The sequence below is a fragment of the Typopeltis vanoorti genome, chromosome 22 (genome assembly GCF_054136105.1).
Source record: "Typopeltis vanoorti isolate ZY-2024b chromosome 22, IOZ_Tvanoo_1.0, whole genome shotgun sequence".
Classification (NCBI taxonomy): Eukaryota; Metazoa; Arthropoda; class Arachnida; order Uropygi; family Thelyphonidae; genus Typopeltis; species Typopeltis vanoorti.
Window position 1 is genome coordinate 78,008,328 of NC_143570.1, and position 19,895 is coordinate 78,028,222.

The 19,895-nt window shown below is 34.4% G+C and overlaps 1 protein-coding gene across 1 annotated transcript in view; it reads left to right on the forward strand.

The window, feature by feature from the left end:
- LOC150094501 (growth hormone-regulated TBC protein 1-like) overlaps positions 1-19,895 on the forward strand; it is a 193,261-nt gene that overhangs the window by 158,583 nt on the left and 14,783 nt on the right. The window contains exon 8 of the mRNA XM_090412483.1: positions 16,040-16,225. Within this exon, the coding sequence (XP_090268609.1) occupies positions 16,040-16,225 (186 nt within the window). The remainder of the gene's footprint in view (positions 1-16,039; positions 16,226-19,895) is intronic.

The following is a 19,895-nucleotide window of genomic DNA, read 5'->3' on the forward strand; positions in this document are numbered from 1 at the left end:
GAGAGAGAGATGGAACAATTTTGTAACCATCTCTATCTCTCTCTCTTTCTCTGTTTTTTATTACTTATAAAATATACAAAGAAATAAAAGAAAAAGATAAAAATACAAACAATAGATTTAGAAACCTGGGTAACTTATTTTCTGTACTGATAATAATAAAGAAGCAAAATTTTATACAGCAGAGCATTTAACAGAAAATATTACATGTCAGAACAGAACTAAAAAAAAAAAAAAATCTTCTTTTTTTCCATCTAAAACAGGTTGAGTCTTCTCTTAAGTAGGATCTTCCAGTCTTCTCTATTCCTTACTGTTTGAAAAAGTTCCTTTTTTCGAAGGAACTTTTTCGAGATGTTCTTTATTCATTTCAGCCAGGTAATTTTAAAAATAAATAAATAAAAATAAGATGTGGTAGTAAAGGTAGGAAAACACCAGGAGAGAACAACGATAACCAGGAAACTACAAAAATGCAGGTGAAAAATTTAATGGAAGACTCCTGAAATTCTTTACATGGTCTGGATGTCTGGAAAAAGTCCAAACTCTTGTGGAAAAAAGTACTGGTTATTCCAATTTAAAAAAGGAAACAAAGAAGAAGTAAAGAACTAAAGACCAATTAGTATCCTTTCTGATCTGTACAAAATTCTCACAAAAGTAAAAACAAACAGGTTAACCCTCTTCTAGACTCAAATCAACCAGTAGAACAAGCAAGATTCTGTAAAGACTTTAACATAGTTGATCGTATTCATGCACTAAAACAAATAATAGAAAAAGCAGAAGAAAACCAATTGCCTCTCTGTTTAGCCTTTATTGATGATGAAAAAGCATTTGATTCCATCAAAACTAATGCAATAATCAAACCAGAATCAGGGAGTTCCTGGAGAATATATGGACCTCCTCCAGGAAATATACCACACTGCAACAGCAACAATTCAACTTCACACAAGTAGCAATAAAATATCAATTGAAAAAAATGTCCAACAAGGAGACTCTCTATCACCCAAAATCTTTACAACACTCCTTCAAGCAATATTTAATGATATAAACCTTGGTATAAAAATTAATAACAGAAACTTAACACACCTAAGATACGCAGAATATCATAATTTTTGCAAACACTCCAGAAGACCTATATCATGAAAGCACAGAAAAGTCGGTCTGAAAGTAAACAGAGAAAAAACTAAAATCATGTTTAATCATTTTGTAACCAAAAAACAATAATAGAAAACAATTTCTTGGAAAGAGTCTCTTCATATACATACTTAGGTCATCTCATTGATCTAAACTGTGGACTCCAAAAGGAAATAAATAGGCGAGTTCAACTTGCCTGGGCTGCATTTAGAAAATTGAAAAGCATTTTCAAAACAACGATGTCCCACTCTGTTTAAAAAGGAAGACATTTAACCAGTGTATACTTCCAGTCATTCACATGGTTGTGAAACTTGGTCTCTAACAAAAGCACTGGCAAATAAACTAGCAACAATTCAAAGAAAAATGGAGAGGTTGATGCTAGACATCACATTAAAGATAAGAAGTGAAACACTTGGATTAGAAGCCAGACTCATATCACTGGCATCATTCTTCACCATAAGCGACTAAAATGGAAATGGGCCAGACATCTATCCAGAAGAAAAGATGAGCGATGGACCACAATACTAACGAACTGGATTCCAAAAGAAGGGAAATGAGGCCGAGGACATCCTAAAAGAAGGTGGAGTGATGAATTGTCAAATTTTGTCGGGGAAATTTGGTCAACCATTGCCAAGAACAGAGAAAGGTGGAAAGAACTGGAGGAAACAAACCTTCGTCCAGCATGGCTGAAAAGAAGAAGAATTCCAATTTATAAAAAAGGAAATAAAGATAACTGCAATAACTATTAGGGAATTAGTCTGCTAAATCTAGAGTACAAAATATATGCAAGAATACTAAAAGCAAAACTAAACAGTAATGTAGAGGATAAACTACTAGAAGAATAGAATGAATTCCGAAAATGGAGATCTTGCAAAGACTCAATTTTTACTCTAAAATTATTATTGAAAAGAGAAGAGAATTCCAAAAAGAAACATACATGGCATTCATTGATTATGAATAAACCTTTGATAAAATTAATAGACAAAAATTATTTAAAATATTAACCAATCTAAATATACCAAACCAGCTTTTAGTCTATTCAAGAAATATATACAGGAAATAAAATAGTAGTCATATTAGAACAAATAACAAAATGGAAAGACATATCAATTGGAATACATCGAAGATGTATCCTATCACCTGTAGTTTTTAATATGTATGTATATAAAATTATAACAATCTGGAAACAGCATAGCCCATTTAGTACACCTAAACCTCTTTTTATGCGAATTTTTTTTACGCGAATTGGGATATCAAAAAAAAATTATTTTTTGATATCCCAATTAAATTTATAAAAACAAGTAAACTTTCAAATACCTGAGATGTGACTTATCACATTAAATGTGCAGACAGTAAAATATCAAATTTGGTTCAAGTAAATGGCATTATAAATAATATATTTAAGCCATTCCATGGTACAAAAACACACCAGAATCAGACTATAAAACACCCTGCCTCAAATCAACTTCATTATGTGGAAGTGAAACTTGAACTATAAAAACAATGAAAAATGGACTCAAACAGCAGAAATCAAATTTCTCAGTAAAACAGCTGGATATATCAAGTGGGACCATAAAACAAATGAAGAAATTTTAAAATTCCTGAATATAAAACCAATTAACTACTATATAAGTAGGGTGGCCAGACGTACCCCATTTCGGGATATAATATCCCATTTACTGAATTAAATTTATAAAATACTCCTTTTGTAAAATCTTAAACGGGGTACAAAAAATACCCCTTTTCCGTGTTTCAGACATAATATCCATTTTTCAGTTTTCTGTACTAAATATTGACTATTGCCTTTACTGTGAATGCCACCAGTAAGCAAAATGTAAACACTACAAATCATATAATACCAAGTTTAGATGATTATATAAGAAGAAAATTAGCAGCAGGTAAATATTTTGTTGAAATGCATTCTCAATGGCTTGAAAAACAACTTTGTATCCTACTTATATAGATCGTTATAGGATATTTATATTATTCTTACTTTGTAATGCTCTGCACCTGTCACAGGCCTGACACGAGGGGGAGTACGCTCCTGCGGTCACTACTTGAGATCTTTTTTATTTCATTGTATTAACGTAAGGCAATAAATTTTATAAATACTACTTTAACCATTTTCACAGAATGTCCTCTTCATCGTCATCAAATATGGAAGAAGAAAAAATACAGAGGTTAAATCAAGAGAAAAAAAAGAAGATAAAACATCAGAATTATATCAACGAGAAGTGGCAGAAAACTTACGCCTGGATGATTAAAGGAAGAACTGTTGGTAAAGCGAAATCTTTATGGTGCAATTGTAAATTTTCCTTAATAAATGGAGGTGTTTATGACCTAAAAAAGCATATGCTAACTAATAAGCATAAAAAAGGGAAAGTATTAGCTAGTAATCCAACTTTAAATTCATTTTTTATTTCCTCGACGTCATTAGTTTCGACTGAAGAACAAAAGACTGTTGCCTATCACACAGTGAAACATGCGCATAGCTATCGATCATCGGATTGCATGAGTCCATTATTCAAAACATTATTTAGTGATTCAAAAATAGCTTCTCAATTGACATGTGCATGAACAAAAATATCTAAAATGATAAATGTTTTAGCAAAAGACTGTGTATCTACAGTTATCGAGAATTTAGGAGAAAATCAGCCATTTTCAATTGCAACAGATTCATCAAATAGGAAACATTAAAATGTTTCCTTTAATGTGTAGATATTTTTCTAAATCTAGTGGAGGAGTTCAAACAACACTTTTGAGTTTCTTTAACAGCCAGTCAGAACTTCAAAGGATATTTCACTTTGCTTACTTCAAAAGTTGAAGGAGCTGAATTTAAATCCCGAGAACATTGTTAGTTTTTGCGGTGATAATGCTAATATAAATTTTGGTATTAATCAGAGTGTATTTACAAAATTAAAGAAATTTAATAAGGATTTAATAGATATGGGGTGTCTTTGCCATGTCTTACACAATGCAACAAGAAAAGCTACAAGCTGTTTAGAAGTTGATATAGAATGTGTAATTTTAAAAACATATAATGAATTTAGTTCACATACTAAAAGGCTAGAAAATTTAAAAGAACATTATGAATTTTGCGACCTAGAATATTCAGATCTAATGTGTCATGTTCCTACAAGATGGTTGTCACTCCTTCCAGCAGTAGATAGGTTAAACAAAAATTTTGAGCCAGTGAAAAACTATTTTCTATCTTTGAAAGATGTCCACCTATTTTACAAGATTTTTTTCAAACGAGTTAGCTAAAGTCTACCTTTCTTTCTTTTCAAATGCAGCAACCTGTGTCCAAAACGTAATTTGTAATCTAGAGCAGGATGATCCAATTATAATAAAATTATTTAACCTAATGACCAATCTAAGAAACTCTCTACTTTCTAAATTAAATGATCATTTTTATGGATTCATTGCTATACAAAAATTGAAATCTTGTCGCAAACCAGTAGAGATAAATTTGTTTAAGAAAAGGGCAGACGATTTTCTGAAAACTTTAATTCAGTATACTGAAAAAAGATTTAGTTTTGAAAATAATAAGTATGAGTATCTTCTTCTTCTTGTTGTGCTATCTTCTATCGAAGGTCAGCTACCATCTTGGTGAATAAACTGCGCTCTTGTGCTAATCTGAGCAGTTGTGCACTGCTCTTTCCTGTCCACGTCTTGATGTTGTCAAACCATGATATTCTTTTTCTTCCTCTAGTTCCTTTGCCATCAATTCTTCCTACCAAAATAGTTTGTAGAAGTTGGTATTTGCTATTTCTCATGATGTGGCCAAGATATGATGTTTTTTGTTTATTGATTATTTGTACAAGATGTTTAGCTTTGCCAATGGATTTTAAAACATCTTCATTGGTAATTTTTTCTGTCCATGTTATCTTTAGCATTCTTCTGTATAGCCACATCTCAAAGGCTTCGATTTTCTTGATGGTTGTCGCCTTCAATGTCCATGTTTCAACTCCATAGAGCAGAATAGACCACACGTAGCATTTCAGCATTCGGCATCTGACTTCCATGTTTAGGTCTTTATTGCAGAATAGTGTTCTCATTTTCATGAAGGACTGCCGTGCAACTTCAATCCTTGTCTTTATATCTATTTCTGGATCCCACCGTTCATTAAGCCTAATGACCAACCAAGATATTTATATCTCGACACTTGATCGATATTTTTCCCATTGAGTGTCAGTTTCATTGATGAGGCTGGATGTTTGCTGATGATCATGCATTTTGTCTTGTTGATGTTTATATTTATTCCCATTCTTTGGCTTTCTATGTATACTCTTTCAATGAGTTTTTGGAGATCCATAATGTCATCTGCAATTAGCACGGTGTCATCTGCATATCGTAGGTTGTTAACAATCTTTCCATTTATTGTGATTCCCTCTGGACATTCTTCCAATGCTTTTTTAAAGATTACCTCTGCGTATATGTTGAACAGGAGTGGTGAGAGCACACATCCTTGTCTCACTCCTCTTTTGATGTTAATATCACTGGTGGTAATGTCTAATTGAACAGTAGCTGACTGATTCCAATACACATTTGTTATTAGTCTTTTGTCTTGTTCATCTAGCCTTATTTGTTGAAGGACTTCTATTAAGTTAGTGTGTCTGACTTTGTCGAATGCTTTTTCAAAATCTATGAAACACATAAAGACAGATTTCTGTTATTCTATGCATTTTAAATATTGATCTTATCAATATTTGGGTACAGAAAAGGGCCTCTCTTGTACCAAAACTATTCCGAAAGCCGAATTGTGTTTCATTTAGAGTTTCTTCACTTTTTCTATAAATGCGATTCTGAATTACTTTCAAAAATATTTTTAATGTTTGGCTCATTAGACTAATAAGTCAGAAGTCACCACAGGAATTCGCTTTGGGTTTCTTTGGGATAATGATAAATGTAGATTTGAGCCAATCTGATGGAAATTCATCACTTTCACATATTTTATTAAATAGTTTTTCAAGAAGTTTGGTGTTATCTGGTTCTATTAATTTTAAAAATTCTGTTTGCACACCATCTGGTTCACTTGCTTTTCCTGTTTTACTTGTTCGTATAGCATTCTCTATTTCGCATTTCATGATTGCTGGTCCTTGAATGTTATCTTTTATATTTATAGGCTTCTGTCTAGTATCATTGAAAAGTTCTGTTACATATTTTATCCAAATCTGTGCTTTATTCTCTTCTTCTAGAACTATTTTTCCATTTTCGTTTCTTAGAGACACTATTTGCTTTTTCCTGAGTTTTCCGGAAATTTCGTTGATTTTCTATACACATTGAAATTATCATGTTTCTTCTGAAGCAGTTCAATTTCAGTACATAAATTTTTCATCCAATTTTCCTTGGCTTCTTTTATTTTTTTCTTGATGATGTTATGTGTTTCTATATATCTGGCTAGGTCTTTGTTTTTTGTACATTCTTCTTGTATCAATAAGAGAAAGAATCTCATCTATCATTCATTCCTTTTGTTTTATATTATTCACATAACCTACTTCTTCAATACTTGTTGTTATGATGGCATTCTTTAAGCTATTCCAAAGAGATTCCACTCTTTTATTTTCTTCTATGTTAATCTGTTGTAATCGCAGGTCAAGCTGTGTCTTGGCACTTTTATTTATGTTCGGATCTTTCAGTTTTTCTACATCAATTTTCTTTTTCTTCTTTTGCAATTTTTTAGCTGATTTTAATCTAAGACGTACTTCTGCAACTATGGGATTGTGATCTGATGAGATATCTGCTCCAGGATAAGTCTTTGCACTCTTTATACTACTGTGGAATCTTTTATTTATCAGTATGTAATCAATTTGATTTCTGACAATGTTATGTCGGTTATCTTGAAGCAATTTCCAAGTGTACAGTCTTCTGGGTGGAAGTTTAAACCAAGTATTTGCTATTGTTAGATCTTCTTCCTGACAGAACTGGACTAGGCAATCTCCTCTGTCATTTCTGGTGCCTAAGCCATGTTCTCCAACAATTTCTCCATCACCCCCTCTTCCCACTTTTGCATTGAAGTCATCAATCACTATGTTTATATCATGTTTCTTTGTTAGGTTTTTAATCTCTTTTAGGTGTTCATAAAACTCTTCGACATCTTCTTCATTTTTGTCAACTGTGGGTGCATAAGCTTGGATGATATTTATGTTAACGGGGTTAGCATAAATACATAACATGATAATTTCAACGAGTATCTTATTATATTCAAATTACATGAGGTGGCACATTTTGATCTTTTCTTAAAAGTTATAGATTTATTTAAAATTTCCAATATTAATATTGATTTGCTATACGAAGAGTACCTCCTTTAAAATTGTTCCATAAAAATATTGACACAAAAGAACTCAAAAATATCACAGATATTTGAATAAAATTTTCAAATGCATACGATGTACCTAATATTGAAAAAAATTATTAATTTTGTTTTTGCTTTGCCTCATTCAAATGCAATGAGTGAGCGAGTATTTAGCTTAATGTTCAACTCTTCGAAAAAGGATAAACTGGGGACTTGAACTCCAAACATCCCTCCTGGAACAGCAGAACCACAAATAAAAATGGCCGTATCCTCTTCAGCTACACAGGATTAAACAATGCCATCGTAACAGGACCCACCGAACCAACCCACCATAGCCCAACTGGCACAGCTGACATCCTAGACATCGCCATCCTACACAACATCAAATACCAGTACAGCCTTCAAGCACTGAATGAATTATCATCAGATCACAACCCATTCCTACTTCACTTAGGGAACAAAGACCAATCACCTCCCCACTAAACCTCTACTGTCTGGGAGAAACTTAGGAAAGTGTTACCAGAACACATTGGTCCGGTTCCCCACATAAAAGCCAAGGAAGAAATAGACACGGCAATAAACAACTTCACCAATCAAATCAATAAAGCCATAACAGCATCCACAGTATCCATAATTACCCACAAACAAAACCATCTCCCGGAAGAAATCATGGACTTAATAAGGGAAAAAAACAGAAAGGGAAAAGATACCGCAACACATGTGCTCCTCAGGTCAAAACAGCCCTCACTAAACAAATCTGTCCGAGAAGCTCTCCAAACAAGCATTGACACATACACAGATGCTGACAAAGCTGAAGCCATAGCAAGAAACCTAGAGAAACAATGCAGTCCTGCATATTACAGCTTAAACATCAGCCACGTATACAAGATCCATCTTAAAGTCAGGCTTACAGTAAATCGTCCTGATGACAATCCAAGCCCTATAATACCTACCGAAATAATTGGCACCATCAACCACCTCAAGAACAAAAAAGCCCCAGGTCCCGACGGCATCACTAACAAAGTCATCAAGGCACTACCATGTAAAGCCATAGCACTGGCAAACATCATAAACTCCATCCTCAAATGGCAGCACTTCCCCCAGTCATGGAAAATAGCTGACATCATCCAAATTCACAAACCAGGTAAAGACCTACACCTACCTGAAAACTACCATCCCATCAGCCTGCTATCCAACTTAGGAAAAATAGCAGAGAAAGTCATCCTCATCAGACTTCCAAGATTATGTCAACCAACTAAATATCATTCCACGAGAGCAATTTGGCTTCCGTCAAAACCACAGCACCACCCAACAGATCCATAGACTGGTAAAATACATCACCACAGGATTCAACTGGAATCAGCACATCAGAACTGTCTTCCTAGACATTTCAAAGGCTTTTGATAAGATCTGGCACCAAGGCCTCTCTACAAACTTATCATCACAAACCTTCCACTAAACAAACAGGAAGATGCAAGTGAAAATAAATGAAACAGTCTCACCCAACAGAAAATCCTGGCTGGAGTTCCTCAAGGATCACTGCTAGCCCCGATCCTGTTCAGCATCTACATGGCAGACATCCCTCAAAATCCTCTCACATCCACCATCACCCTTTATGCAGATGACACGGCTATACTAGCTAGGTCCTGCCAACCACATCTCGTAACCAAAAAACTACAAGACACCATCCTGAATCTAGAAAAATGGTTTACAGACTGGCGACTACAATTAAACCCCCAGAAAAGCCCATCGATACTCTTCACAAGAAGACGAGCATCCCCCAAAGAAGACATCACCCTGTTCAACTCAAAAATTCCTTAGAAAACTGAAACTTAATATCTTGGAATACTTCTCAACAAACGATTATGCCTCAACAGCCACATCAAGAGCACATGTACCAAAGCTTCAAAAGTTATCACCCAGCTGTACCCCTTGATCAACAGACAAAGCAAACTAAACACAAGAAACAAAATTCTACTCTACAAGACAGTGATCCGTCCCACAATTATATATGCCTCCCCAGCCTAGAGCCATACCTCCAAGACAAACATCCTCAAGCTACAAAGATTACAGAACAAGTGCCTGCGAATGATCCTGGATGTCCCATGGTTCATCAGGAACACCCAGATCCACCGGGACATAAATATCCCCTACATCTCTCCACTACTACACTCCCTAGCAGAAAAATTCTTTATGAAGACATCTATGCATCCAAACCAACTAATACAACGAGCCGGAAACTATGATGGTAATGACCACTGGAAACATAAAAGAAAATCCATCCTAACACTCAACGACGTGTAACCACTTCTGCCCACTCAGGACGAGCTAAAATAGCTCACAAATTTCTCCCACCACTGCTCCCAAAACAGACAACAGGGAATATAAAAAGCATCAAGCTTCACCCTCTGCACCATATATGTCCTGCGTCCTGCATCCTTGGAAAAAGGATAGGAACAGATTAGACCTAAAAAATGTTGAGGGAGAATTACTGGCAAAAATCAATTACAATATGTCATGCAAAGAATTTTATGCAGTTGTATTAAAAAATTAAAAATTGCTAAAAGAAATTCTCTTGAATAAAAAATATTGTTAGGTAAATACTTCTCTTTTGATAGAATAAATCAGGTTTACTGAATTTATATTGTAAATGATTATGCAAAGCATATCATGAGAATATTTCTAAAAGTTTACATAACTGTTCATAAAGTTTACATAAAGTATTCATAACTGCCAAAATAAAATATTTCAATTTTGTGTAAAGACTTGCTTTGAATTTGACCAACTCTGTGTTTCATGCATGTGTATATTGTGAAAATCTTCAAATGGAGAAATAAAATAATCTTATTATAATTGTTCGTTCTTTATGTTTGATAGTGTGATTATCCCCAAGGCCAATAATGAATACCCCAAATCCTTACCATGAATACTCCAAAACCAAATTTTTAATCTGGTTTTGGGGTATTCATATAGCTGTATGAACGAATGTACAAAGGCGAAAGATAATCACAAACATCCATGCCCTAGGCAGGATTCGAACCTGCAGCCTCTTGGCTGGAGAGTGGATATGCTTAACCACTCAGCCAACCGAGCTGGCCTGATATACTTATTGGTCTATAATTTGCTATGTCAGTGTTCAAGTCTCCTTTAGGAAACTGAACTATTTTACCCTTCTTTCACTACCTTGGGATTTTATTAAAGCTAAAAGTTAAGTTAAACAGCTTAGTCAGAAACAGTGCCATTTCCTTTGCACATTCTCATAATGTGAGCTGATATTCCACATAATCCTATGAACTTGAGATTCCGCAATAACCTAAGTACCTCTACTTCATCAACTTCTATTCTCACATCAGTTCCTGTCTCATATGTCACAGCAATATCCTCTCTTTCCCATACTCAGGCAATGATATGCTGTAGATCTTGCAACCTTAGTTTTTTGGACCAGATATATAAAAAAAAAATAACAAATAAACTTAGATGACAAATCTTTGAAAAGTGGTGATTGAGTAACTCATCTATTTTGTATTCTTCTGTCACCTTACTACCATAACCACTTGTTAAACTTATCCTTTTTTAGGCATTCTTCCTTTTAAGTGCCAGATAATGAAAGAACTCTCTGGGATTTTCTTCATCCTGCTCAATTAATTTCTTTTCACAATCTGATCTTATCTGCCTTAACTTGCTGGTCATCTTTCTTGCCTGTGTCATGTGTTTGCTTATAAGTCTGCTGATCAACATCCTTCTCTTACATATTCTTATGGCATTTGCTAACACATTATTGGATGGTAGCAATGTCAATTTCTTTCATAATATCCTCGTTTTTAATATGATATTGGCATTGGAGAGATGTATCTGTGTCAAACTGGGAGAAGTTTTGAAATCCACAACAGAAAATGTACAGGCGATGGTGGAATTTTCAATTAAGACAGGGCACATGTGGAATTACCAGGCTGGTAAGTATGACAAGCTTAGGAGTTTACTTTGTTCAGTGCCATGGCATGTAAAACTGCAAGGGCTGGATGTTGATAGTGCATGGGAGGTGGTTAAGGAGTGTTTGCAGGAGGCAATGGCTGACTGTATACCTAAAGTCTGAATAGTAAATCAAGTAGGGGTTAAATGGGTGAATAACACCATTAAGCTTGAGCTGCAAAAAAAGAAACTGTGGAGGGAATTTAAGGAGAAAGGCAACCTGGGCACGTGAATGGTATAAAGCGCAGACCAGAAGGGTAACGAGTGTGGTAAGAAAAGCAAAAGTGGATTATGAAAGAAAATTAGCCATGCAGGCTAAAGAGAATCCACTTTTGCTTTTCTTACCACACTCGTTACCCTTCTGGTCTGCGCTTTATACCATTCACTGCATAAAGGAGGGTCCAAGACTGCTGTTGTAAATTACCGACCAATCAGCATATCAGGAATCGTTGTCACGGTCTTGGAGAAAATAGTCAAGAGAAAAATACAGGATTGGATAGATGAAAATGGGATACTGTATGGGGGGACAGCATGGTTTTGTGAGGGTATATCATGCCTTAGTAACTTGTTCACGTTTTATAACACAGTGACGGCTGAACTGGATAAGGGTAATGGGTTTACAGTGATCCTACTGGACCTTGCTAAGGCCTTTGATAGGATACCACATGGAATTCTAATCAGTAAATTGCAGCATATGGGAATGAACATAGGGTTGGTGAGATGGATAGGAGGGTGGTTGACGGAGAGATATCAGAGAGTGGTTTACTCAGGAGTAGAGTCCACACGACGGCCTGTGATTAGTGGTGTGCCACAAAGATCTGTTCTTGGACCACTGCTGTTTAATTTGTTCATTAACAACATAGGAAGGAATCTGAGAGGAACTGTTCATTTGTTTGCTGATGATGCAAAGTTGGGTAGAGCAATAGTGAATGCACAGGATGTCAAAATTTTGCAGGATGATTTGGATAGTTTGGAGGGCTGGACTAAGGAGAATGGATGTCAATTTAATGTGGCAAAATGTAAGGCTATGCATTTTGGGGTGAAAAGATTAGTAACAGTATACCACATTGGTGGAACTGTACGCCAGGAGATTGACGAGGCCAGGGATTTGGGAGTGTTGGTGGATAGGGAATTGAAGTTTAGGGGGCACATCGCAAAAGTGGCTAAATCAGCTCATCAAATCACTTGGTTGCTGAAAAATACTTTGATGAGCAGGGACAAACAGGTTATTGTTCATCTGTATCGAGCCTTGATAAGACCCCACCTAGACTACTGTGCCCAGATTTGGGCACCAGGGTTTCTTCTTGATGGGGAGGGGTGGAGAGGATCCAGAGACGAGTGACCAAGATGATAGCAGGTCTATGGAATGAATCTTATGAGAATGGGTTGCAGAAATTGGTTGATAGGCAGAAAAGGGGTGATATGATTGAGACATTCAAACTACTGAAGGGTTTCTATAAGATTAATTCAGAAGATATTTTTGAGTATAGGACTGGTGGTGGGAGGACTAGGGGCCATCCATGGAAGCTGGGCAAGAGTGTGGTTAGCAAGGTGTTAGAGCTAGGTTTTTTACTTGGAGAGTGATGAATGAGTGGAATAAGCTGCCAGAGTCTGTTGTGGGTGCCATGACTATAAATGAGTTGAAGGCGAAGTATGATAGATACTGTGTGAATGTTGAATAGTTGTTCTTGACATGATGTTAGGGCCTCCCTCGATGTGTCTAAAGACTCCTTGGAGTTGCCCGTACTACTACTACTACTAATAATATATTAACCACTTTGGTACCTGCTTCATAATGCCTTCTAGTACACATAGTCTTGTAGTTTTTTTGCAATAATGATTAATTTGTTGCATGAACCTAAAAATTAAAGTTTTAAATCATGAGTGGTGATCAAAATCAAAAGGAACAGAGGTGCTTTTACAGTAAATTTTAAATCTTATACTATGTTAGAAACACATCGATGTCTATAACTGCATTCAAATGACAGTTCTGCTGCTATCCATTTCTCCCTTGCTTCAGAAATGTGAATGAATACTGATGATGTTGGAAAATGAATGTACTCCAGTGACTATACTGCAAATGTATCAATAAATCATCAATAAATAAAAAATGAATATACTGAAAATGCATCAATAAATTAGGATGACCAAAATTTCTTTCATATCATTTCACATACCTCATATAAATAGTATTATATGAGTTTCTGAATGATGACAATTTTGTCATGATTTACTGTGTGTGTGTGTACATCAGGATTCTAAGTAATATTATTCTGCTCAGCCATTTTTGAGTGGTGTGGAACATTATTGTAACTTTATAGAAACAGAGGAGAGATGAAACATTTTTGAAACACCAAATGGCCCAAAACCTTTCTTGCATCATAAACGGTTACTTAAAAGTCTCATGCCAGTCTGACCAATCATGTTTGAGTGTGCACGTATGAACTTAATTTTATTAATATAAATTAAATTCATTTTTGTTCCATTTTTTATCTACTGAATAAACATTTGTAGATAAAAAGAGAGACAGATTATAGATTTTTTTTTTTTATTATTATAATAATCTGCAGTAGTTGCAGGCTCACTGTTAGAATTTTAGGATAAGGTGGTTAGTCTCACACCTAAATGTATATTCTTTTGTGTAAATTGCATGCATTCTGCTAGTCAGTTCATCTGGTTATATGGTGAAAAATGAGATAATCACACTGTTGCAAAAATATGTCGACCCAAATTTTAAAAAAAAAGTTATGAAAATAAAAAGGAATTTTAAAAAATTTCCTGTTGAAAATAAAGCATATGTAATATTAGACAAATTCGAAATGTCTGGAAGAATTTAATAATTTTTCCTGAAATTTAGATAAATATAATAGAAAATGAACTAAAAATAAGTTTTGTAAGTTTGTAGACACAAAGAATGGCTTAAAAGTAACGTTCATCACATTGGTGATGAACGTGATTCAATATTTTTCATGATAATCCCACCCATGAAAAGTTGGAACTCTTAACACTTTTCTGTGTAAATAAACTGAGAGTTTGAAAATTTTGGAACTGTGGTTTCACACTGAACAATGAAAATCATCCACTATCCAAAGAATTTTCATCCACGTGTTAGTGGAATTTGAATCTGTAGCTTGTTAGTTACACGGTGGAGCTTCTTTCCTTGCCCATCCACGCCAAGAAAAATACAGTTATGTGCCAGAATACTACCTAGTGCTGTGTTAATGATCCTTTCTTGATGGCATTCAATTATATTAAGTTTATGATTAGATGAAGAAGTCTCAGTAAATCTGTGATTATTATGTCAGCTTTATTTTAAGGTTGGAATATGTTTGCTATTTTTTAATTGGAAGAAATTCTTTTCCCATTAAATAATTTCTAATGTCTTTTCATTTCCCAGAGGCAGTTGGGAACTCTTTTAGCCCTAAATTTTTTGGAAACCTGGAGGTAGTTATCTGCCATTCTTAGTTGCACTAGTAGTTGGCTACTAACATTTCTAGGTTTACAGACAACAGGTACAACAGACATCTGCAACAATCTCATGTTTGTAACACTAAATGGTATATTTATCCTTAAATAGCATGTTCTATGGTTGATTTTTCTGGGTGGTGCAATTAAAAAAAACCCTGAGTTTCCAGGAGAGAGAGAAATGAAATAAAACTATTTTTAATTTACTTAAATATAAAGAGCCAACAGGCTATAACCAACAACTATATTCGGCATGAAACTCTCTGATTCCAATATTTAAGTTTCTTATTCGGTTTTAAAACAATGTGGGATCTAATATCCCCTTAATTTAATTTTTTAATTTATAACTTAAATTAAATATGCCAAGAAATTATATTCTTGTTTAATCCTTCAAGTGTAAACAAGCAAAGTTTCCACGTGAAGTTTGTTCATGAGTAGACTACTTGTCTTGTATATAGAAGCAAATGACTTCACATTAATGTGAAGTCATCAGTTTCTATATACAAGAGGGAGTAGAGAAATCGTTTAGCCTACTTTTTTTGGAAATCTGTAGTTGGTCATCTGCCATTCTTAGTTGCCACCAGTAGTTTGAGTTCATGGCTACTAACATGTTCTAAGCTTACAGGCAACAGGTACAGCAGATATCTGCCACTATCTCACATTTCTAGCACCAAATGATATTATTATCTGAAATAGCATGTTCTGTGGTTGATTTTTTCTGAGTAGTACAATAAAAAAAAAGTTAGCTTCACATTAACATGAAGTCATGAGCTTCTGTATACACCTAGTCATGAAGAAACTTCACATGCAAACTTTGTTTGCTTATGCTTGGATAAAGTGCATAAAGGAGTGAACAAGAATATAATTTCTTGGTATTTTTAATTTAATTTATAACCAAGTGAAAAATCTTTCTATAAATAAAACTACTTACCTTCGCTAAAGTTTTTTTGAGGAGTGGGCTGTTTCAAAAATGGGAGGGAGGGGGAAAGACCTAGGAAAGTTCTTATAATGTTCTTTTTTCTTTGTTATGATAGTTACTATAACGATGCATAGGCAACTCTATTTGTTTAAACAGTAGTTAATTAAATGGGTTCTATTGAAATTTTTGTTTAAATTGCCTTTATATAAAATTCAGATCCAGTGTTAAATAGATAATATAAATTTTTCTTTCAAAATTATTTTTAGACTGTTCTTAGGATTTGGGACTGCCTATTTTTGGAAGGTTCTAAGATATTGTTAAGGGTTGCTGTTACACTTGTAATGAAAAATGAAGTTCAGCTTATGGATGCACGAAATTTTGTAGAAATAACAGATGTGTTTAAAGCAATGCCAAATAGTGCTCAATGTGTGGATTGCCATTCTTTTCTTAAAGTAAGTTAATTTTGTTTGATGCTGTATTAGAAGCTATATTCTTTCGCTCATTCTATAATTTTTTTTAACAGATGGAATAAAATGTTTCATTAAGGATCTTGCTTTTGTTTAAATTAAATAAAATAATATTAAGTTTAACTAATGTAAATATCCCACTAAATGCCATCATCTGTGACACTACAAATATTAATCAAATTTAATAAATCTGTTAATGTAACTTGATAATATAGAATTTTCTTTTTTTAAGTGAAATGCCATGTATCCTTTGAGTTAGAGAAAGAAATGAGCACTGTGAGTGTGTGAACAAATATGCAATACCTATGAAGAACAAAGCTCTTATTCATAGTTAGTAGCAGTACTTGTACCATCATTCTATAATTTAACCATCATTAATAATAATGTAACTTTTGATGTAGTACTATCATAAGATCATGTACATCCCCTGAGGGTATGTGTCAGTAATTTGATGATGATGAGTGGCAGTAGTTGAACTCTTAACTTTCTTTGTATATGTTAGTGGAAGTTTTACAATATTGTAGTTCAGATGACATTCATATGAAGATTTATATTGCATGCTTTCTACATTAATTTATAGGTACAGTATAAATTTGCTAGCGTACCCTTGGTTACACAGCGTTGCCGGCTTGGCCAGTTTGCCAAGCCGGCAATGCTCTGGACACATAATAATTCGAAGGTGGTCTGAAAAGTTCTCGGCCTAACAATTAACAAACAAATTTATAATTTCCAAATTATTTTTCAGCATAATCTCCCTTAAAACTAATACATTTATTCCAGCAATGCTCCAGCGCCATTATCCCATCCCTATAGTGGTTCTCAGTAAGATCTGCAAAATATCCCTCTACAGCTGCAATCACCTCTTGATTCGAAGAAAAACACTGACCAGCAAGGAAGAGTTTTAGTTTTGGGAAGAGATAGAAGTCAGAGGGAGCAAAATCTGGGGAATAAGGTGAATGTTCCAACAATTCATAGTGCAGATCCCTTAATTTTCCCTTTGCCAAAACACCTTTGTGGGCAGGTGCATTGTCCTGATGAAAGATGATTTTTTTTCTTCTGAAAACCAGGTCTTTTTTCACGAATTTTTTCATCTAGTATGGTTAAAAGATCGGAATAATATTCCCCGGTCATTGTTTTACCCTTTTCAAGATAATTAACAAATAAAATGTCTTTAGCATCCAAAACACTGATGCCATGAGCCTTCCTGCTGATGGAACCAACTTTGTTTTCTTTGGTGCTGAACAACCGGCTTCTGTCCACAGTTTTGACTGCTGTTTGGATTCTGGTGTGAAATGGTAAATCCAAGTCTCATCCATAGTAATAAATCGACTCACAAAATCAGTTTTACTCTTGTTAAAATGCTCCAACCACTGTTCAGAGATTTTCGTGTGAGTGCGTTTTTGATCTGCTGTAAGCAAGCGTGCCACCCATCTTGCACAAAGCTTTTTCATTTGCAATTCTTCATGCAAAATATACCCTACATGTTCTTTTGAAATTCCTATAGTTTCAGCAATTTCACGCAATTTGACTCGCCATCATCCAATACCATATTGTGCACTTAATCAATGATTTCTGTTGTTGTTACACTTTTTGGACGTCCTTCATGTGGATCATCTTCGAGTCTGGTATGGCCACGTTTAAACTCAGCAGTCCATTTCTTAATTGTCGAAAACAAAGGAGAAGAGTGCCCATAAACTTTAATGAACTTCAAATGAATTTATTTTGCCATTAAACCTGCTTTTACAAAGAATTTTATAACCGCACGATACTCAATTTTATCCATTTCAAGAGATACAGACAACACTTTTGCTTCAGACAGCTGTATAAAACAAATTACTTGATACTTTGACTTGCAATTTCACAAGGATGCTTTTGACAGATGTACCAACGTAGAAAAAAAAATCTTGCTGATAGTGTTGTCATCTATGGTCGAGGCCGAGAACTTTTCAGATCACCCTCGCAATTCATCAGTATACCCCTGACCTACTAATTATATCCCTCTCGTGTCTCAAAATCACTATGGACGCCTAGAAATTTAAACAAATATTAAATATTAAGTGAATAAGTAAATGAAATACATTAATATAATGATATAGTACAATGATACTTAAATTTAAGGAAATATGTAGAAAAAAGTGTTATTTACAGATGAGATAGTTTTCATTTTTTCTCCACATCCATCCACTGCCATAGTTGCTTAGTGGGTTATGAAGGTCCTGGCTGTGAGGGTTTATTCATAGTTGTTTCATCATGGGTGATGTTGCAGGGAGGGAGGACATCAGCAATACTTGAAATTGAAGTCACAGTATTATTAGATGTAGACTTACTGCTCTGATATGCGTTCTTCTAGGCTATATTTTTAAACATTTCATCTAATTGCCATTGTTTTGCATCATGTGCTTTGATCTTTCTCTTTGTAATTTTTCATACATCAAATGAAAATTTCTTACTTATTGTTCTGTCATGAAGATGTGTTTCTCTAGACCAATGGTTCTTAACAGGTGTTCCCTGGAAGGTGAATAGGTGTCCCGTGAGAAGTTCTGGAATTTGTCATTTTTAAATTAATTTGTCAGCAGAAATTAATTTAGTGATGGTTTAATTGATGTTTAATTAATTAATAAATAATTATTGATTATTGATTAATAATAAAAAATCAGCTAAATTACAATTAATTATTCATTTATACATTACAAAATAACCATGGTGTTTCGTGAAATGTTCAGGATTTGTGAAGTGTTCTGTAGTCAAAAAAAGTTTGAGAAACACTGCTCTAGACCTTTGATGCCCATTCACTTAGCAACTTGATTAACTGGTCAATAATAAGTGCTTCATCTACATTGTTTCATCATCATCACTTTGTTTTTATCAGGATTCAGAATAATATCTTTAATTTCAGAGTTAGTATAATGATGAACAACAGGTTCATCAATTTTCATCCACTTGGCCAAATTTTCTTCATTAAGCTTACTTGCTATACACTTTGAAGCAGATCCCCCCCCCCCCAACATTTTTTGAATACTCAAGCAACTCGTGAATAACTTCCTTCTCCTTTGATGCATTAAATCTTGTAAAGTCATTGCCAGCATTTTCATCAGGAGAATTATTGAACATCAAGACAGGCTACAACTTATGCTAGAATTTTGTTAGTGTTGACACTTGTACATTCTTACAGACACTAGCAATGACCCAAAGCACTAAATTCTTTAGTAAATGTCCTGACAGGCTTGCCTGCATTTACAACATTTATTAAATTCGTGAAAAGTTAGTAATACTTAACTTTCATAGAGGTTAATATTTCTTGGTCTTGATAATGGATATACAGTTTGGTAGTAAATATGCAGTTCAGCTCTGAGATGAGCTGAAAAGTTATCCAGAAAAAAAAGAAAAAAATTGTATCTTTCAAGTCAGCCTACAGATATGCAATATGCTTGGGCTTTGAGCACAAAAAAAACTTTCTTAAAATATTATCTCTGTGGTAATCCTGCCATTTTTATTTACATGGTGTATTATGGGTAAATTTTTAAATGCCTGAAGAGGCCCCAGGCATTTAGTTTTTCCTATCACCAATTGGCTTATATCCATGCATGCTTGCTACATTACAGCACCAACCTAGAAAACAACAAAATTATATGATAGCCACACTGATAACCTTTAA